This window comes from Pyrgilauda ruficollis, unplaced genomic scaffold, assembly GCF_017590135.1.
Source record: "Pyrgilauda ruficollis isolate IOZ18807 unplaced genomic scaffold, ASM1759013v1 scaffold316, whole genome shotgun sequence".
Classification (NCBI taxonomy): domain Eukaryota; kingdom Metazoa; phylum Chordata; class Aves; order Passeriformes; family Passeridae; genus Pyrgilauda; species Pyrgilauda ruficollis.
Window position 1 is genome coordinate 59,006 of NW_024524556.1, and position 22,421 is coordinate 81,426.

General features: G+C 37.1%; 1 protein-coding gene across 1 annotated transcript; it reads right to left on the reverse strand.

The window, feature by feature from the left end:
• Positions 1–821: 821 nt before the first annotated feature.
• Positions 822–20,805, reverse strand: LOC121357154 (synaptonemal complex protein 1-like). Its single transcript, XM_041474212.1, is given in 31 exon segments — positions 822–965; positions 1,050–1,136; positions 1,435–1,581; positions 2,797–2,856; positions 3,117–3,191; positions 4,099–4,191; positions 4,821–4,931; positions 5,525–5,641; positions 6,475–6,537; positions 7,216–7,280; positions 7,597–7,657; positions 8,135–8,216; positions 8,868–8,938; positions 9,190–9,307; positions 9,798–9,901; positions 10,577–10,600; positions 10,603–10,670; positions 11,238–11,318; positions 12,406–12,473; positions 12,915–13,099; positions 13,236–13,330; positions 13,787–13,895; positions 14,695–14,768; positions 15,396–15,465; positions 15,836–15,894; positions 17,210–17,283; positions 17,449–17,516; positions 17,911–18,075; positions 19,366–19,412; positions 19,576–19,651; positions 20,722–20,805. Coding segments are annotated over 31 exon segments (2,745 nt in total).
• Positions 20,806–22,421: the final 1,616 nt, after the last annotated feature.

The window sequence follows — 22,421 nt, forward strand, 5'->3', positions numbered from 1 at the left end:
TTTAAGACGTACTTGCAGTTTTCTTGTTATCTCTAGGCTCTGAAGTAGAGTTTGTCATTGTTGTGAAACCAAGATTAATCAAGGATTAATACAGAAATAGATGTTCTGATTTATCCTTACACTTCTGCTGGTCCCTAGGAAGGCTGGTGGGTGGTTTCTGTCTGTGTTCAAATATTTAAAGCAACAACATCTAGTCCCACACTTCATATTTCAGACAAACAATTTAATGGCATCTTAACATTGTTTTCACAGTCTTTTAACATGCACATTTTACTCCTTACGAAGCTGAAATCTTTTTAAATACAAGTAATTTTACTGAAATTTTAGAAGTTTCAAAACAGTTTCAACATACTGAAAACAAAACAGTCTAAAAAGACAGGTCTAACAGCCATTAAAATGCAGGAAAAAGCAAGAGGACTTCAGGTAAAAGTACATATATTTAACAGCTACATTTCTTCCACTAAGTACTTATGTGTTAAGAAAAACGGAGTAAATTTAAAAGAACAGAAGTTCTTTAAAATCAGAATTTCTAATGCCAGAAACAGCTTTGAAACAACTTTCTATTTAGTTATATTTATTTCAAACTTTAAAATTGGCTAATTTGTGTCCCAACATTTTGAAGCACAAGGGAGGAAAGGTGGAAAATGCTCTGCAGGGAGACGTAGTTATAGATCCATAAAGTTTATACGTGTAAAGGAATGAACATAGTATTAAACACACTGAGTATGACAGAAACATGCAACAAAGTACTAACTCTGAGAGAAAAACAACCCTGTGGTGGCACCAGGAAGCAATGCCAGGGCACTGGGTATTTCTGCATTTTAAGCAAAGAACTTCACAACTTCTTTAATTTTTCTTTTCCTGTCCATTTTGGAAACTGCAGTCCACCCTGCCTCGCGCATTCTCCTCATGGTTTTGAGTTTCAGTGCAGAGCCTGGAGATTTCACACTGGATGGAGCTGGTGTCTAGGAAGGAAAATAAAACATCCACTAGTTTCTGTAAATAATCTGATTAACTGTTTGGTTTAATCTTATGAAAGGCTAACATACCTTTCTGGGTGCCGTGGAATGTAACTCTGAAGCTTGTGGATAATCTTTGTACAAATTTTTAAAAATTTCTTCTTCCGAGACTATGCTCTAATAAATCAAAAAGTTACTTAGTCACGCTATATTAAAAAAATACTTTTTCTTTACCCCTAAGGATATTAAACTATGAAAAAAATAAAGTTAAGATGTAATTATGAGGCATAACAGTTCAATAAAAAGAATGTTAATTATGTACATACAGCTGCAATTCCACAAAGAACCAATAAAGTAAAAATATACACATAAATATTGGCATGAATGTGGAAGCCCAAACTCTTTATCTTCATTCTTAGACACAGCAGTGAGCACAAAGAGCTGCTCAGCACACGATTTGTTCTCTGACTCTTACCAGGAGGTCAGTGTGCTCAGAGCTGTCTGACTGAGTATCCAGCGGGAGAAGCACTTTCTGCTTTTTCCTTGTGCTCTGCTCTGAAGGCAGGTTTGTGCTTCTTCCACTTTGCATTTTATCTGTTGGAGGAGTCTTTATAATATATGTCTGGGAAAAAAAAATGTTTATATTTTTAGATTATATTTTACAGGGTAAGTATGGAATCTAAACCCAAACTCATGACCCAGTTTACAGTGTGAGTGTCCAAGAAGACACCTGAGAGACATGGTAGAACTATTATCTTTCCATCCAAACATGAAGCAAAGACCCAAACAAAGTGGGGTGGGGTGGAAATATAATTTTTTATATTATTTTTGGTTGCCAAAAGAGGAGAATGAACAGGAAGCTATGGAAGAGCTGAGTTTCATGGCACATTGTATTTAAGTTCTTCATGCTTATCTGCAGAAATTCAGGTTATTCTGAACTGTAGCCACTACATGTGGACTATATCAAACATCTAAGAAAATGGAAACAAACAAAACTGCAGGAAAAGGCTTTCAGAGAAAGACTGATAGCTATATCAAGATTGGTGTTACTTAAAATAGTCTTTTCACTAGAAGTTAAACTGAGAAGCTTTGCAGTGGTCCAGTGCAATCCTTTTTTAGAAAAATGGTGCTGGATTCTATTGTTCCATGAAAACCACAAGTAAACTCCTGACAGGGAAGAAGGGCAAGTTCTGCAGTCAGGACTACTTTGATACTTTGACAATTTTTACAGCTGTATAAGATTTTTCTCTTCCATAGAGAAAAAGTGCCTTTACAAAGGGACACTTTTAAGACTAAGTAAAACAATTCTAGAGACATAAAGCAACAACTGAGCAAGAAAAACTACACACTGGGAGCCCTTCCAGAAACTGCTGTCTAATATCTCCATGGAATGGTATGACCCTTTAAAATCCCTTCTTATCCCAGGGGAGAAAAAAAAAAAAAAAAAAAAAAAAAAGCATCTACAGAGAAGTAAGGAATACAGGCAGAAAAATCCAACAAGAACAATTTACTGTTAGGTGTTACAAAACTTCAATGCTGGACTGCCCAAAGGGCTTCCTGTGCAGGTACTGAAGGAAACATTTTTTATTTTCCACTATGTTGACTTCTGTATGAATATAATTTGGAGACTTTCTATTTTTTACATGAATAGATTCACTGTATAGATCTAAACAAGGTTTAGGAACATAAGTTTGTATTTTCTATAATTTAAAAAGTTTTAAGTCAAAAACATTCTAATGTCTTTTATTGAATGCAAATAAATTACCATGGCACTTCAATTTATTCTACACATATAAATCATACCAAATTCTAAAATAAATTAAAAAGTTAAAGTTACCTTGTATTTCTTTTCACTTTCAGGAATCATGCTGCGAGAGTGCTCTTTTACAGGATTCTCCTAAAAAAGAGTTATGTGATAGGAAGTAAATATTTATTTGAATTCAGTTGTTAAAAATCTTCTTGGTGTAATTACAGAACACAGTCTATAATCACAGACTGTTACAAAGTTCACACAAATATATGACCAGATTTAGTACAACCTCAGCACTCAAAAGTCACTGGTTTTGAATTCAGTTTCATTTCTTACACAACTTCTCCCACAGCACAGGCCCAGGCCACACCTCTCACCCACACTGGTCAGTTAATAAAAAACTGCACCTTTTCCTCAGTTCCTGCTTTCAGTTGTTCCTTAAGGGATGACAGTTCACTTTTCAAGCATGACAGCTCGTTTTCCTAAAAAACATTAAATAAAGGACAGGGTTAACTATGCACAACCCGGAAAAAAGAAAACAGTCCCAAGTGAGACAGTAATTAATAGGGATACTCATAAGATACAAAAGATAATTCTATTTGCTTTTCAACCCTGTGCTTGAAGCTTTGCTTTACCTTGTTTAAAAAAGACTGAAGTACTGTAAGAAATGGGTACTTGATCAGAAGAGTTCAAGGTAATACCTTAAAACGCTTGGGAGAATGGGGGTGAGAGGGCACAATCTAACTAAAGCAAAAGTTTCCTATTTAAAGTGTGAAGTCAGAACATGACACACCATCCAGAAGAGCAGACACAAACACACTGCTACTCCAGTTGATTTTTAGAAACATTTGGAGAATTTAGTGCCCAGAATAAGATCTGCTGCAGCAGGTTGGGTGGGACTGCCACTCGTAAAAATTAAAACCACACTGGAAAAGTTCACAGAGAACTGTCTCTGGTGGGAAAGACCCCAGAGCACAGCAAGAAAAAGAAACTCTCTAAGTGAACAGAAAAAAGATTTTTAGCAGTCACAAACTGACTGAAGATCACATCTTTTATCTCTCTGCACTGTCGGTGGGCAAGAGGGAGGGATTGGGAAAAAAGGTGTTTTAAAGGTTTATTTCAATTCTCATTACCCATTTTTAATTCTATTAATAATAATTATTTTGGTACCATTTAAGTTTGAATCTGCTTTACCCTCAAAGTGTTTTTCTCCTAATCCTTATCTCATGAGTCCTTGAATTTTTCATTCCCATCCTCTGCTCAACTATAGCAGAGAAAAATGTGTGAATGTTTTTTTTGTGCATGCCTGGCACTTAGCCAGTATAAAACCACTACACAAGGACATCAGCCCCCTCACTGAATTATTTAACATTGGAAAATACTCCTTACCATTGCTCTTTCTGATGATAACTGCTTTTGGTATTTCATTTTATATACTTTTAACTCTGCATCTTTTTCTTCAACCATTTTATCATATTCATTCTGTGTTAAAAAAACCAAATCAACAACAAACTCAAAACATGTGACTAAATGTTACAATTATAGAGCTATCCAGTCTTAAAACATCAGTAATTTTTTCAAAGCAGCCTTTTAAGATTCAGAAAGAAAAGATTCATTGGTGCTTCTGCAGAAACTGTGGCTTGATTAAAGTATTATTTTGTGGACTGGCAGAGTCTTTATTTCTATGCAGCAATATGTGTTCAGCACCTAAGAGCCAGCTGTGCTATCTTTACTAATGGTATCTGCTAAAGGTATTGCAAAATAGAGTAACAGGAAGGTAAACTAAAATGTGGCAAGCTAAACTGCTGACAGTCACGAAGTAATCTTCTCAGAGAAAGAGGCCAAACTGATAACTGAAAAATACTGCATTCAGAGGTATCAAAAGAAGCCTGAATTTTAAAAAATCTAAAAATCCTAGAAGTTTAGATGAATGGAATTTATCTGCCCATAGGAATCTTTTCAAAATCTTCAAATTAATTTGATTTTAGATGATGCAAAGTCAAGCATGTGTTCAGCTTCCTTTTCCCAGATTCAGACCTTTTTCTGGTTTTGAAAGGTCATTAACATGGTATCACACATTACAAATCACAGCAATCAGTAAAATCTCTTACCTTGTGCTTTTCCATAAGTGCCATCATTTCAGTTATCTTATGCTGACATCGGATATCAGTTTCTCTCTGTATCATTGCTGTTTCATCACAAATCAACCTCATCTTTTCTATCTGTTAGTAATAAATTGCATTTCATTCATAAACATAACAATGTATTTTTTTTAAACCTTAATTTAATTTCTTCTTCACCCTGTGCATATAAAGCATGTAGTCCCACTTGGGCTTCATTTGCTTTTAAGATCCATTTCAAATCCCACATCTTTTATGCAGATTTTTAAAATGGGCAAGATCAAAGGTAGATCCATGGCAGGCAAGTTTACTTCAAACCAAAAGGCCATTTCAAGCACTCTGCCCTAGTGCTAAACATTTCTAAGAACCACCATCAAAAAAATGTGTGGGCAGAAAATACCAATATGGGAGAAGTTATAATCCAATTTAACTATGCTGACTTTATACCAAGGGCAGAATTTCTTTGAACTATATCTTGAAATAAAGAATTTTTAACGGAGTTCTTATTTTCAAAGACAAATCCAAATCCTTCAACTTAAGCACCTAATATACTAAAGCTTTGCTCACAGGCATAAACAAATTCCATTTATGTTGATAAGACTGAAATGTAAGAGCAAGGACTTCAGCCAATAAAGCTTCATAAAAACATTTCAAATTAAAAAAATTAAGTTGCAGTAAAAATTAACACCTCTCACCTCTTCACGAAGTTTATTTTCATTTACTTTTCTTGTTTCTATGTCTTTTTGATAGATGTCAACTGCTTCTTTATGTTGCTTGTTCATATTTTCCATCTCTAACTGCAATTTATTCACCTTTTGAGAATGCAGAATTGCTGCTGTTATTTGTTTAGGAATTACTATGTTAATGATTTTTTCTTACCTCGTATTTTTGAGCAGAAACACACTGTTACTTTCCAGGTATATGATTAAAGTCTTTCCTATTTAAAAGTTCAGCTTTTTTTCTTTTTTTTATAAAGAAAATACTCAAAGAAACAATGGCAACAGCACAATGGGGAAGCAATGGGGAAGACTGCCCTAAGCAGTCACCCTAAATGCCTCGGAAAAAACAAATACAGATGGAGATTTTACTCCCTCTCTTGTAAATCTATATAAGATTTTCACAGGTTTTATAGCACATTTTTCTCCCAGCTGTACATTTTGATTACAGTTTCTCCTTTTAAGTTTATTATATGAATATCCTCAAAAAAGTCCACTTTTCTCCAAGTGCAGTACCCAAAGCTGGACACAATATTCCCATCAGAGGGATTGCCACTGCAGAACACATTTAAAGAACAGCCTAAAGTGAGTAACATATATATATGTCTTTTAAATGTTTTTCTGTTACAATGAGGTTGCTGAACCCTGTTCAATCCACTATCAACAAAAGAAAAAAAAAGAAAGGAATAGATTAGAAACATAATTAATTGCAATGTGAAGTCCATCTCTTAAATGTCCAACAGTTGGTGCCCAATGATTAAAAATGGAAGGATTTTCTAAAAACTATGAGCTCATTCCTGCAAAGTCTGTATCCCAGATCCAAAAACCAGTTCAGAATGTATTTAACAAGTATTATCATTACTTAAACTGGGACTTAAAAACAGTCATCTTAAAAACCTCATCTTCTACATGACGTTATTTAAACCTACCTTCCCTTCATAAGTATTGGTTTTCTTGCTTTCTGCAGCCATTTTCTTTTTCAGCATCTTATTCTGTTGAAATAAAACAAAACAAGCACTGTACTGTAATAAGTGAATAGAATTATATAATGGTTTAACTGCATCAACAATGTCAGAATCTTCAAAATTCCAGCCTTCATCAGGCAAATAACTCTCTGTTGTGCAGCTCAGGTTCCAGAACAATTCTACAAACAAAAGACTGCTGAACTAATTACTGTGATAATTACTGTTTCTTCATGACCTTAAGAAAGGCTCCTCCTGAGCAACAGCAGGGAATAACAAATGAGGTGCAGAATGGGAATTAAAACTAAGATGCTGCTGACAGAAGGTGAAGATGTCATGACAAAAAATACAAGTTATCTATTTTTACAGTGAAGTTACTACAATTTGTGTGAGTGCAGAATTCTTTTCTACTAGCTGTAACTGAGATACTTATTACAAGTACATAAATAATACTATGCACTAAATGAAAAAAAGTAGATGTTTATTAAAGACATTATTTTTGTAATTGCTTTTTTCAAATTAAGGCTCATTTAACTAATCAAGTGATTGCAAAGATGACTCCCTAATTTGCTCAGGGTTAGGATAAGAAAGGAAAATTTTTAAATCACATAGGTGTATCTAAAGATATCACAGCAGACACAAATCTGCTGAAAAGTCAACCCAAAATACAATGTGTTTATGTATTTGTGACATTTAAAATCTACACACCTCCTGCTCCAACTCTTCAATGTATTTGGTTTTATTTTCCACCTGTTTCTTTAAATTATTCATCTGAAAGAGATATTTCAAACACTAATTAGTAAGTTCTAAAAATTACTCCCTGTATTAGCAATTCCTGTAAATGTTCTCAAACATGCACTTGCACCAGTCTGGTTTATTCCAATGGGATTGAAACACAAGCTGACGTGTTAGAATGATTGGAGTTTTAGCTATAAAGTACTACAAGATGTTAATTAATAGCAATAAAGCAGTCCCTTAGTAGTTATAGAGTTAAGAAAGAAGGAGAAAAAAACCCCCAGTATCTTCACAATTTAAAAAATACACTTCTATGAAGTTCCCTACATCCACGAAAAAATTAATTTTCCCAATTATTTTCTAGAATCTTCAACGGCTTTTCCTTTCTTGAAATTTCATTTTCAGTACTCTTAACCTGAAATTACAATTGTAAAATTTGACTTTTACAATGAAATTTTGAAATCCATTCTAATGCTAAAAACCCCAGACTGCTTTGAAACAATAGCAAGGAAGTAAAACTGTTTGAATCTATTTAAGCTAAAACTCACACTACACATAAAAAGCTAATCCAGAGCCCATCCATCACTGAGTGGGTATATGAAAAAACAGAAAAGCAGGTTCTCTGTTTCCCTGAAAACAAACAAATCTTTAATGTTAAACTTCCCAGCAAAGAGTAAACACCCCAATGACTGTGCTTCTCTTTTAAAATAATAAGGCTCAGCATGTGGACACACAATGTCACAATTGGCAGCAGGTGTGAAAGAAGAAAGCCTCTGGCAGAGATCACATCCCCCAGGCAGAGCTTTGCGAAAAAATCCCAACAAAGGTTTTACATTTAGATGCTGTCCTACAGGTTATGTAACATATTTTCATGACACATGATGTGACATACGTTTTCTTCTTTTTCATCCAGTGTACTTTTAATCTCTTCACCTGTCTTTGCCATTTTCTCCTTCAAAGACTCCACTTCATTTCTAAGTGCCAAATTAACAAGCATTAGTAAATATTTACTTATTGCCTTTAACTTATTTTCAGTACTTTTAATAAACCCATATTTTATTTTCTAAAAAGAGCTGCTAATGTCGATGGGAACTTCATAAGCTGTTCAATGAAAATGGCTCTTAAAATGAAGCAACACACCTAGTAAGTCAATATGTGAACTGTCTATACTTTTTTTAAGTAGGAAAAGATGTTCCAGCTAACCTAAGGAAAATACATCCTAACCTGGAATATTGTAATGCAGCTATGAAGCATGGGAGGTTGCCTATCTACTGAACTGATGATACAGAGACTTCTGCAGACAGTAACACTTATCCAGTTTTGCCTTGTCACATTTAATCCACAACCTTGAATTTCCATTTTAATTTCCTTCACCTAAGACGTTTAACAAGACAGCTCTTTCTATGTAATACAAAATGATGACAAACATTGTTCCTGTAGCAATTGGTATTTCTAATCTGAGAAAATCTACTTGGCCAACAGCAACTCTGAACAGTTTCTGTTTAGCTATATAATCTAGAAAAATATTAATCAAAAAAATCCTAGAAAACACTATATGAACACAACTAACTATTTGAGTCTACTTCCTTTAACAATATCAGATATTAATATTTGTTTCTACTTGCCTTAGCTGGCTATTTGCTTCTTCTAGGTTCCCAACTAACTGCTTTGTATTTTCTTCTTTTTTCTTACTATCCTGAATAAAGACCCGTGTCAGCAAAAAAATAAAATTCAAAGTGACTTCTTAAAAAATTCAGACATCCAAAGCACACTGACCTGCCTTATTCACAAGTGTAAATACACTTCCTTTCCAATTCAAACACAAAAAACAGCTCAGGTACTCTACAGAACCAAGTCATGTTGCAGCTCATCATCCAATTTGTAAAACTGAGTAATTTGTAACATTTATTATTGTCCTTTCAAAAAAGCTGGAAGTTTACAACTTGCCTCTTGTTGTTCTTGCAGTTTCTTGAGTTCTGCAGCCACAGCATTTTTCTCTTGCTCTGTTTGTTCTTGCTGTAGTGAAAGCTTATTGAGATACACTGTTAGTTGTTCATTCTTTAACCTAATTTAAAACAAATGGCCAAGAGGAATAAGAACATGCATTTTGAAATCTCCTTTTAAATTAAATATACCCATTATCAAGTGTCATTCCATGATGAAAAAAGTCCAGGCCTTTATCTACAAATATAAGCTTTGCAGCAAAGTCAGAGGGATATAAAAAGGTGACAGAAGAAGGAAAGAAAACCAGAGTAAACTTTTATATAAATATAATGGTTAGTGAAGATGATGCAGTTCAACACAAGATTAACAACGAATGCAGAAACTTTCTCTTCTTGTTAAATAAGTCAAAGGGATATGGAACAACTACATATGCCATAGAATACATACAAACAGAGAAAGTGTAATTTAGAAATGAAGTATATAATTAATGTCATACTATGTGGTTCAAAACTTTCATTAGAAAATAATCATAGTTCATTTCACTGTGTGTTAAAGCAACTTCTATATTACACCAAAAATAATTAAATACTATATTTTCAAAATGCTCATACGCCTCTTGTTCAAGATCTGTTTTCAGAGTCACAAGCTGTTTTAAATAATCTTGTTCCTTTTCAGTTGTACTAGTAAGCTGTGCTTTCAAATCATGGTTTTCTTTCTGCAAAATGAAAAGGAGGAATTTTGAGTATACATGTGCAAACTACAACTCATGGAGGTTATCAGACATGAACTAAGAGCAGAAGGCTTTCAGAAGAACCAAACAATATCCATGTCATGGATTATCTGTATTATCTGCATGTAAAGATATTATTATATTATTATTATCTGTATTATCTGTATGTATAGACTGTATCTTTACATATCTCTTGTGGGATATGGAAGTGGTGTGAGATAGTGAATTCTGACACCAGTGCTGTTAATGTCCCCTGCTGTGAGTTTAATTACCTAGTCTGCAAAACTACTAAGTTAGATTCCTTGGGCATGATTTTAAATAAAGACATTTGCTTCTCACTTTTAAGCTTTTGCATTCATCTAAATTAAAAAAAAAGACTAAATAAACATCAGAGAATTCCAGTTCTATACAACAGAATAGAAAGGCAATCAACAGGGCTGTGTCTTCATCCTTAGTACAGCTACTGTAGGAGTGCAAGGGCAACAGTCAGGCTCCTCTAAACAGGAGGATGGAGGATCTCCTGCTGTCACTGTTGGGAGCAGAGCAGTTCAGGGTGGGACACTGCTCTGGGTGCTATTTCTTATGCATAAACTCATGTACAAGTCATGATGTGTAACTTCACTATTTATAAAAACATGTTACTATTGCCCTACTTCAGACCTCTCTCATTTGGAGAGCATTTTCATTTGTCTCTCCAATTTTTTTTCTCTCTGCAAGTTTTCTACAGTAGCTTCAAGATCCTTCTTCAGTAAAAGTCCTCCAATTTGCCCATTTTAGAAAATGAAACTCATTCAGAACACTCAATGCACAGATTATAACAATAAGCAGACACGGTAAAATGCACACCTGATTTCACACGATCTTAACTTTAGTTGATATGGATTCTTGTTAGACTTATAAATATAAAATCATAATGAAAAAAAATCTCTATTAAGAGTGTACTTCATACAGCTTAGACTTCTGTGACAGAAAATGGGCCTGTGTCACAGCACAGTAGGGTTCACAGAGGCCAGAGCTAATTACCTTCCTGTAAGTAAGAAAAAATGGGAAAGCTTTATATCCAGAGGGAGTGGTATTTGAATGGGCATAAACAAAGAAGGAAATAACAAAAAACCTTGACAAGGAAAACCAAAACATGGGAGACAAGAAAAAACAAAGCACAAGAGACAAGAAAAACAGTGGCAATAAAGAAGTTCTTCAAAGAAAACACTGAAATTGTGTGTGAGAAAGTTTAGTAGAAATGTTAAGGTAGACTCGACTGTGTTTATTTATGGCATTTAAGATACTTATAAAGCAAGAGGAATTTCAAATGCCATGAAATTAATAAAATGAACATTTACCAGAGTTGCTGACAGCTCTTCAAGTTGCAGTTCTTGATCACATTTTACTTTAGTTATCTCTTCTACAGCACATGTAATGTAAAATTAATGGAAGAGAAATAATTTTTCATATTCAGCAGGCAGTATAAAACATTTACCCTTTTGCAATACCCAGTTCTCAAAACTTGTTGGATTAAGTTAAGAAACTGAAAAGTTAATTTATGACTTAATCTAAATGTAGACTTGAAAAAATGATTCAGACATTAGCAAATCTATATCTGAAGAGAAACTAAATATTTATCTTAAATAAAATTTAGAGCCTATTATGTTTTCCACAATTATAGCTTCAAATAAACCATGGACTGTAAGACTAGAGTATTCCCCAAGTATTGATGCATCTGCATTGTTCCAGAAAAAAAAAATCTGAACTGCTGAAGGTATCACATGGATATGCTGAAAAAAGAAAGCAGTTGTTACTAATTTCCAAATGTTTTCTATGTGCACATTCACAACGCTGGTACTTTTTGCAAGTTGTGTTTGGTGTGGAACTCCCACAGGTCTCATCTTGCCTTGTTCTAGACAAGCATTAGCAGTTCCCTCTTGAACACTTCTCTACTGCCCTCAGCGCAGATGGACACATCCAATTGCATTTCTCATCTGTCAGATGAGATCTGGGGCCACGTGCTGCACAGCAGGAAAACCATCCTGAAGGCAGATCTCTTACTCTGGGGACTAAGGAGCACATCCCTAGAAACCACATGATACCAAAGCAGTATTGAAAGACAACCCCTGCCAGCATCATTCCACTTCTAGCATGGGGAGGGTCTACAGAAACCTTAATGGGAGGGTTTTATCTCTACAAGCTACAGAAGTCACTCCTGGCACCTGCAGTGCTACTGGTCTTAGCTGGAAACCAAAATTACTTCCATAAGAATTCATGCATGAATGGTCTTACTATTGCAGCTCTGCACAGCACTGCCCTTTGGCTGTTGCCAGCACCAATGACCCCCAAAGAAAAGGGAGTCAGCTGAGTGAAAATAAATTTAAGCATTCCTGACAGCTATAGGTACTGTAAAATCATTTCTTCAACTACTAGAGACAGTCCATTTCCAGAAAACAGCAGAAATTTATTACAGCCTAGCTCATTTTCTGCCTTTCTCCAAGCCTTACCCAGTTCAGCAGATTTATTTTGGAGCTCCAAGGCAAGCAGCTTTGAATCATCTTCAGATTTCTTTAGTCTAAGAAAATGATAATTTTAAAATCCCAAATGTATAGTACAAAGCACTGCATTTGAAACTTAAAGGACAATAAGACAAAGTCTTAGCACAAGCACTTTACGAACATTTACCTTTCAACAGGCAGATGACATATCTGCCTGCAACACATATCAAATTTCACTCTTACAACTTCAGAACAGTAGACACAAAAGCAAACAAACATATACTTACAGAAATCTGCATTTCTTAAAGACAGAATTATGAAAGTTGGAGGGAGCAAAAATTTACCTTTTATAGACCAGTATCAACTATCACAAATAAAAAAAATTACATTAAATTCTCTGCATTTAGACCACTGTGTCAAAAAACCTCCAAATTTCAGCTTCATTTCCAATTGTTCTTGATTTTGTCATAGACTGCAACCTGTAAGATCACTCTTCTAATTTAAACTCATTAATTTACCTATTTTGCTCTTCTTGCAGCGAGCTTTTCAAATTGGCATTAGAAGTCTCAAACTCCTCTGTCACGGCTGCAAACAAAGCCTTCATTTTTTTACATTCTTCCTCCTGTTCTTCCTTTTCTCTGGTAACCTGAATTAATGTTTTCACTGTAGTCTGGAATTCGGTTTCTAAGGTCTTTTGAGTAACCTTCAAAACATGATATAATTTCTGAACATGTTTTGCAACAAACAGATACAGCTGTTTCATATCTAAAGTATCCATAATTATTTATGCAAATACTCATCTAGTCTATTTATGATGTAAAACTATAAGCAAGGTGTACCTCTGCCTTTTGCAATGAAATTTTAGCCTCTTCCAGCTCTGCCCTCAAATGTTCTTTACTGACCTGGGATTCCTTTAACATTTCTTCACTATGTACTAAACAACAAAAAAAAATGTTTATATCTTTTAAAATAGGATATTTCATAAAAAATGCTGTCAAAATTGAAAATTACATACATCTAAAGAATTTAACAAAGGTCAATATTACTGACATCGTATACTATAAAATAATATATAAAATTTGAATATAGATGGCTTAAAAATATTGAAAATCAAGTTCTGAAAAGTAAGTTGCCTCAGTGACATCTGCCTGACTGTAAATTTGCAAAACTGAAGCAACATATTTTTCCCTGGCAATTTTCAAAAGCTCTCACTGCTTGACTCACCCTGCCAGTCCTGATCCCACATGAGCAGCTTCTGTCCCAAACAAAAATAGGGCCTTCAAGGCCCCAAAATTCTGCTGCCAACCAGCAACAGAATAAGACTATCATGACCCTATTTTCTATGCTTCTATAAACAATTACATTTAAACACAGCAGGCAGAACTCTTACATTTTGCTTCTATTAAGTCAGCAATCTTATTTTGTGACGTCTGCAGCTGAGCCTTGATGTCTTTTATTACATCCTCTTTTTCATCTCTCTGCATGGTAAGAGCTGAAATCTAGCAAAATGCAAGAAATATCACAATGAAGTCTGGAAAAAGGACAGATACTAATTTTCATTTGTATCCCAGGTATGATAAGCAGACATTTTGCTGTCATTCAAGTTAGATTAGACAGATAGACAGACAGACAGACAGATAGATAGATAGATAGACAGATAGATAATATTTGGCTAGATATAATCTTAGCCAAATATTGGTCAAGTCACATTACTCTAAACAAAAAAGTTCTGCAATTCAAAATCAAACCATGAATTCCAGCAGACTAAAGGTACTGAAACATCACTAAACTTAGCAAAATTTGACTTAAATGCAGCTTCAGATGTTATTTTGTCTTTTTTACTAATACCCAGAAACACTTATTGGCTCTTGCATTTCCCCTTTAGTCACAAATAAAGCTCTACATATTAGATGGTAAAACTGAGCAAACCTGCTTTTCCTTTTGACTGACTTCCAGTTTGTATTCTTTTTCAAACTTGTCCACTTTTTCTGCTTCTTCTTTTACTTTCAAGATACAGTAATATCCATAGTTAACATTCTAGCTGAAATATACTCAAAGTTCAATACAACTTCCAGTTTAAGACTGCTTGTAATTGTACAGCTGTACAATTTGTTTCCCAAGAGTAATTGTGGAGGCAGTGTTTGATTTTATAATCAAAATATCTTTTTTTGCCAGCTTTCCACAGAATAAGTCCATTACTCCATGTTTGTTACAAGAAACTAATCAAAAAGAGCATGTAAAAATGACCCTTTAGTCACAAATAAAGCTCTACATATTAGATGGTAAAACTGAGCAAACCTGCTTTTCCTTTTGACTGACTTCCAGTTTGTATTCTTTTTCAAACTTGTCCACTTTTTCTGCTTCTTCTTTTACTTTCAAGATACAGTAATATCCATAGTTAACATTCTAGCTGAAATATACTCAAAGTTCAATACAACTTCCAGTTTAAGACTGCTTGTAATTGTACAGCTGTACAATTTGTTTCCCAAGAGTAATTGTGGAGGCAGTGTTTGATTTTATAATCAAAATATCTTTTTTTGCCAGCTTTCCACAGAATAAGTCCATTACTCCATGTTTGTTACAAGAAACTAATCAAAAAGAGCATGTAAAAATGAAACAGGAACATAGTAGGCTATACATATAGAGAGAGAGCATTTAGCTAAAGTTTCTGTAGCTATACACTAGTGCATTTCCATTTAAATAAGCAAACTACATGAAATAAGTATTGATCTCTAGACTATACTTCACAGACAAAACTTAAGTGACTATTTGAAAAATAAAGTTCCAAATTTGGCCCAGTGGAACAACAATAGAGGGGGCCAGGCAGTGAACAAAAGCAGCATGAACGAAAGAAGGGTCCCAGTGTCCCAGTGTGACCTGCTCACCATTCGAGCACTTCACATCTGTCTGCCCTGATACTGCATAATACTGTGTAATACAAGCTATGAAGCACAAAATTGTTGAGCCAGCTGCATAAACACAATACACAGAATTCTCACGTTTGAAACTCATTTCCAATCTGTCGTTCTCTGATTGCACACGAAGATCTTCAAATGCCACTGTCATTCTCTAGAAACAAAATTTAATATTTGAAGTTCAGTACTGGAAACCCTGGAACTTCTCCAGGGGCTGCTGCCCACCTCAGCCATTCTGAGAAACCACCAGGTAGGTGAAACAGAGTCCAAAAAGAAGACAGAAGTTCTGGCAGTCACCCAGCTCTAAGCACATATCACATGGATCTACATCCCACGCGCCACTGCGCTTTCTCCATTGAATGTGCTTTATATAACACAAAAATAATTCTTGAAAAGGGATTGAAAACCAGACTTCCTGCATCACACATGACATGATGGATACAAATAGTATCTCAACATGTAACTCAGCTCAGCATATGCACGTAACTCACAATCCATTCCTTTCACCAAGCTTGGTCACTTACTTCTATGTTGCTTTGAAGTTCCTCATACAATTGGATTGTTTCTTCTTTTTCCTGTTCATCTATCAAAGCAAGAACGTACAAGAAAGTTTTTCTTTTGAAAAAGAATACCAGCTATCCAAGTCATAATACTTAATCAGCACAATGAATAAAAAAAGGAATTATCAGCTCCAATCTTATTAAATAAGTAATTATGAAACATGGTGCCAAAAGTTACAGAATCTAGGGAAAATGTGTATTTCATTGAAACATTAAGCAAGCTCAGCTTTTAAATTTCCTTCCCAATATATTTTTCCTGTGAAAAGTGTAATTCTGGGTCAGTTTATGTAACCATATTAATTATTATAGTATTAATGCTGTGGAATAAAAATGTATATAAACTGTTAGTATTTGATAAGCTGTAATATAGGGTTTAGCACTGAATTTCTTCCTATCAGCAGATACCTATAACCACAGAACTGTCATTATAAAATTTCAACAACACTCCATGTCCATATTTTCCTTCTTTCCTTTCACTTTTGTAATTGATACTATTTTTCCCTAAGAAAGCAATTAAAAAGAGAACAGTAAGAAACACAGCTATGAAAAAAGAACAGTGCATCTATACACAAGTGTTTCTAGAATTAAGGCTAAATAGAAATAGGCACTTCTTAAGTATCCAGGATCAAGTCAGTAAAATTCTAATGATTGTAACAACAATTCTAAATTGCATGTAAAGTAAAATTCCCAATCAAGAACATGTTTTAAAACCTCAAGAACTTAAGCTTCATTAAGTTATCCAACTGTCTTGGCTTGTTCAGTTTCACGAGAAGAATTGTAGTTACTCATTATACCTTTTTTCCCCACAAATGTGTGATGGCTGAAAACAGGAACTGCCAGCTCTGGAAATTTGTTACAGTGCTGGGAATTTAGAGTAGATTCTACTGCCTAAAAACAGGCATGAAGTGTCACTTCAAATCTCTTAATATATTCACAGTATCTGGATGGGACTGAAAACCTTCAATGGGCTGACCAGACTTGAGGAGACCTGCCCTGCTCTGGAGTGGCTGTCAGTGGCTAATCAGGGGTGCTGGCACTGCCTCAAACCTGTATCACTGTTTAGGCCCCCAAATAGCTCCCAGGCAAAAACTTTCACTGACTTCAAGAGTCCTCTGGATTTAGCATAACAAATCATATGTCTGTTAGACCTGTGGCTTCACTTCCAATTTTGTGAGCCACTTAAAATTCATTTCTCGTTCTAAGAGCCACATCCAGTCGATCTCGACTGGAGAACTTATCTGAACAGCACGAGAACTTTCTTCTTTCTTCTGTTCGTGAATTTAGAGCTAGCTAGAAGTACATTTACTCTCATAAATAAAAAATTAAAAAAGCATTTACATTTGCTGGTCTTCTCTGTGAAGTGAGTGCAGGTTTCCTTGAGCAGATTACACAGATGCCTTGAAGCAGCAGCTCTAAAGGAGGGAAAAACACCATGATTACACAGGAGTGCACAGTACTTTGTGCACCTAAGGAGTAACAATGTAAATGACCTTTAAAATTTAACAGCTATATAAAACTGCCCACATGAAAACTGATTATTTTCACCACAAAAATATATATTTGGTTGTATTACTTACTCTTTCAAGAGATCTTTATTTTCACATATCTCATCTTCCAGTTTCAAGTGGAGTTTTTCATTTTCAAACTAATTTCATAGGGAACAAATGCAAAAAGACTGTTATTGAAAAATATATTAGAAATGCACTTCGACTTCTCAAATCCCTCATGAAAAAGTAATTTTGAGCATCAGTAGAGAGAAGTCTGTTTTATCTGGTATTACATGCTGACTCATCTTTTGCATGAAACATGTAATAATTAATGAACAATAATTTACCAGCAACTGAGACACTTACAGGTATATTCTTCATACACATCTCACACAGGACAGGTACCTGCAACTTCTCAAAATAATCATTTTCTCAAGGCACAAACCAAACTGCAACATTCTTTAATATTTAATTGTATCAATAATACTGTCCTACTGAATCAGGAAGCACTTAACTTCATCTATTCAATGTATATATCTATACAATACTGGCCTGCAGTTCTTGAATGGCTTTATTCTGTGCTTCAACAATCTTTCTAACTTCTTGGAGTTTTCTTTCTTTCTGGTTTAGTTCTGATTCCACAGTCAGTTTCCACTGCTTAATCTTCTCAGCCTCTTTGTAGAGTTTTGAGAACAATTCATTCATTGTTTCTGTATTCTATTAAAACAGGTTCCACAATTTAATCTCAAATACTATCTAATTAATACTGTTGTAGATAACATATTTATCTCCAAGAAACATCACAAGAGTAATATTTTTCCAAAGATGCTGATATAAGCTTATATGATCAGGAGCCAAAGTTTAAATCTTTGTGCAGCCTCTATGTATGTATCAAAAGGCATTACGGAGCACACAGGAGAAACAAATACAATGAAATATCCCAAACCACCTTCAGACGCCACCAAATAGATGATCTTAAAAGACATGCATAACTGCAGTCCAACAAAATCAATAAAAGTTGTGCTAGAATTATCAGTGAAGCCAAAATTCCTTCTAGCAGGTTCTTCGCGCCATTTCTGTCCTCTCCTTCTGACAGACACTGCTGAGTTAAGTAAAAGCAGCTTCAGAGACTTTGCCCGAGAGTGATACTGCCATCAACACACACGGGCAGGGAGGAGAACCACCACCCTTGTGCCCTTAGGGCACTTTGAAAGCGTCCTGCAAGCAGTGCTGGGCCGGTGATCAAGGCAGGTAAGAGCAACACACGAGCCCAAAGGGCGTTCAGTCCGCGTACAGCACCCCCAAACACCACCCTTGTTTTGGCTGCATCACAGTCTTGTTACAGTCCCGATGGTACTTTAATGGCTTAGGATTAATAAAGTCTAGTCGTCAGGGATATGAAAATCAGCAGAGAGAGTGCAAGAAATGTGTTTTCTTTTGTGGCAGCAAACAGTATTTTGTAGCTGCACAGTACAGAAGCTATTGCAAAAAAAGTGAGGTTTACTGAGTTGTGCTAAAGCAGAAATATGCTGCTAAAGACGCTGTGAAAAGAATCCAGTGCTTGAGGAAACCAAAGAATTCATTGTTTTACAGATAAAGTAAAGCCAGACAAGGCAATTGGGATTACCTACTTCAGCTTTCCACAGAATACGCTGACTTCAACCCCTCTGCCCCTCAATAGAATATTCAGACCAGTTTCACAAGGATACTTAAGTGTTTAAATCTGACTCTAATTAAAGCTCCTAGACTTCACAGGCACTTCAAAGAAAAAAAACAACAACGTTGCAATCACCTTAATTTTTAAATATTTGTTTCCAGTCATGTTCACTAAATCACAAATATATCCTCTAAGTTATTCAGCTTTAAACAGGAGACAGAACACATTACTCCCTTTTGACTACTTCCTTTAGCCCTGAAATATCTACTGAATAATGCATTAGGCACTGTTTGGGAACAAATTCAAAAGACCCCAAGGAATTAGACATGCAGAGTTGATACTTAGCTGACCTCTTCATCTACTTCAGAGCAAAGTTTTACTTGCTGAGAAATTGTATCTGAAACATGAAGAGATTTTGATCAACGTATTTCTAAAAAAAAGTAACAGTGAAACTGTATTTAACAGTTACAGATATGAAACTGTGAGACTACTCATGAAAATTAAAACTTGACAATATATAAAAATCTAAAAAACGTGCATGGCAAATATTTTAATCCTACCTGAATCAGTGATTTCACCACGGTTTGACACATCGAATGGCAGCTTAAAATCACCATCTGAGCATTTGTTAAAACCCTGCACAAATTTAAAAATTAATTTCTTATGAGTAGATTTGTAAAGAAGAATTATAAAATCCAGGAAAAAAAAAATCCCTACAGATGATGTGAAAATAGAATTTTTCATTAATAAAACAGCTGCCTACAATTTTCATTGGTAATGACTTTGGAACTCGCTTGCCTCTTACTTCACAGTGGTTTATTGAACTGTTGGTCTCCTGCAGTTTGCTTTATAGGCTGTGGCCAAAGGGGAAGCTTTCAATGCAGGGAACTCAGCGGCTCCTGTCTGTCTGGGCACTGGTGCATGGTAAACGACTCAAGGAGACAAATTACTTTCTGAAGACCAGTAGTTGATATTTTTTTTTTTTTGCTTTACTTCCAAGGGCAATTCTAAGTTCTAAACCATATCTGATTATGTTTCAGCATGAAAAATACCCTTTTACAAGGTTTTTAAGTCACAGAAGTTCATCCTGTAAACAGCTAACTCATCTGCTGTCAGAATATCCCGTTTGAATCTCGACATATTTCATAAGGAGCTTCGACATGAAAAAATAACTTGTTGAATTTCTATAACTCAGTGTGGAGACAGAACATTTTCACTGTACACTTGATCCAGTGAGACCAAGACATCAACGCCAGTGTGAGCATCTGAGGGGGGCCCTGCTCGCTCTCTGTGCTGAATTACCCGTATGAAATGCGGACTTAAAACACAGAGCAGGTGCTGGAGAAGATGATTCCCTTCAGTTTTGACAGAAAATAACAACAAAAGTCTTTGAAATTCGAACCGAAGATGTCTGTGCATATGCCAGTCGAGGCATATGCACAGAAATGAGCCCAGCGCAGGAGCCGTCCTGCTCCATGCAGGGGCAGGGGTGTGGGTGTGTGTGGGTGTGTGTGTGTGTGCACGCTCCAGCTCGGGGCTCTGCCGGGGCACTCCCCGGGCACAGCACTGTCCCCGTGTCCCCGGGAAGGGCCCCTGCGCTTTCCCCCTCCCCCTCCTCAGCCACGGCCTCCAGAGCACCCCAGCCCGAGGGGGCGGCCGGGGAGGGGGGGGGGCGTGTGCCGCCCTCAGCGGCCCCGCGGCCGAGCGCTCACCTGGGATCTGCCCGCAGGCACCTGCCCACCGCCCAGGCGCGGCGGCATGAACAATTTAAACCGGTTTTCCTTCTCCATGGCTCCGATAAAAGGGCGGGCGGGCGGGCCCCAGCGTCGGCAGCTCCCGGCGGGCGCGAAGGGCGGGAAGCTGCAGCGGCCCCTCAGCGCGGGGGCGGGGGCGCCGCCTAGCGGAGCTCGCGGGGCCCGCCCCGGGCACGGCCCGGCCGGACAGAGCGGCGGCCGCGGGGCCATCGGGACCATCGGCGGGGCTCGCTCGTCGCCGTGGACGCCAAAGAGGTCTCGGGGCAGCCCGGGGGGCCGGGCGGGTTGGGGATGTCGCCGTGGTCGCCGGCCGGGAGGGGCACAGAGGGACCTTCGCCGTCGCAGGGAAAGCGGGAGAGGTCTGAGGGAACGGGGGGTCCGGCGGGGAAGGGGGGTCCCGCCTGTAGAGGGAATAACTGGGGAGCCCAGTCCTCCTGTGACCCCCGTGTTGTAAATGGCTCTCTCAGAAACGTCGGTGGATGGGATGTTGTGTGTCGGGCGCCGGAACGCAGGGAGCTCCGGGAGGAGCCGGAGCAGAGAAAGGCAAAGCCCGGAGAGCTCGGGGGAGGACAAAGGTTTGCCGTGCGGAACGCGGTGAGTCTGTGCGTGAGGGGAACGCGGGCCCTGGAGGCATCTCCTACAGCTGGCACAGCCCCAGCCCCTGGCATCTGTGAGGAGGGGGCTGCTGGGGGCTGTGGCCACAGCTCTCTCCACAGAGAGCAGCAAGCACAACTTTCCCAGGCAGTGTCCTGGGGAAGGCTGTGAGAATATCAGAGAAAAGAATGAGAAACAATTCTTATCTTCACTTGCTGCGCCTCTTGTTATGCACATTTCAAATGTGTTATGGAGATTTGTTTACCAAAGGGTGATTTCTTAGTTAGCCACTGGTGGTAGTGTTGGAATTATTGACCAGTTGGATCTGTCTGTATCAGACTGTCTGTAAGGGTGATGAGTTTATCAAGAAGTATAGTATAATATAGTAGAATAAAGCAATTGATCAGCCTTCTGCAATCGTGGAGTCAATGCTAATACTTACCTGGCTGGGGGCCTGCGACGACAGAGGGGCAGTTTGGAATAACTGTGCAGCCAGGTGTTATGTTTGCCCGATTATCCCATCACAAATAAAAGGCCAAACAAAATTAAAATTAAATAATTTTAATGAAATTTAAGTAAAATAGTTTAAAATATATAAAATTAAATACATTCAATAAATTGGCAGTGGTGCTCAGGCCTGCCCTGCAGAGTGGGATCCCTGTGTCACAGAGAGTGGGATCCCTGTGTCACAGCTCTGTGTGCCAGGGCAGGGACTCTGCTGCCTGCCAGGAGCAGCTCTCAGCCAGGGAGCTGCTCACAGTGCTGGGGGATGAGATCTGGGTGTTGATGCCTGTATAACTTTGATCTAACTTACAAGCTGCTTATATAGCTTGAGCTATAAGATATCAATATAACCTGATATATCTATATAACCTGGTATCAATATAACCTAAACCATGACTTTTTATATATATCTATACAACCTGATACCTGTGTAACCTGAATCATAGCTTTTTGTACCTACATAACCTGAATCATAGCTTTTTGTACCTATATAGCCTGATATAAACAACTTTTTATACTATGTAATGGCTAGTATATAGGTCACTAGTTGCTTA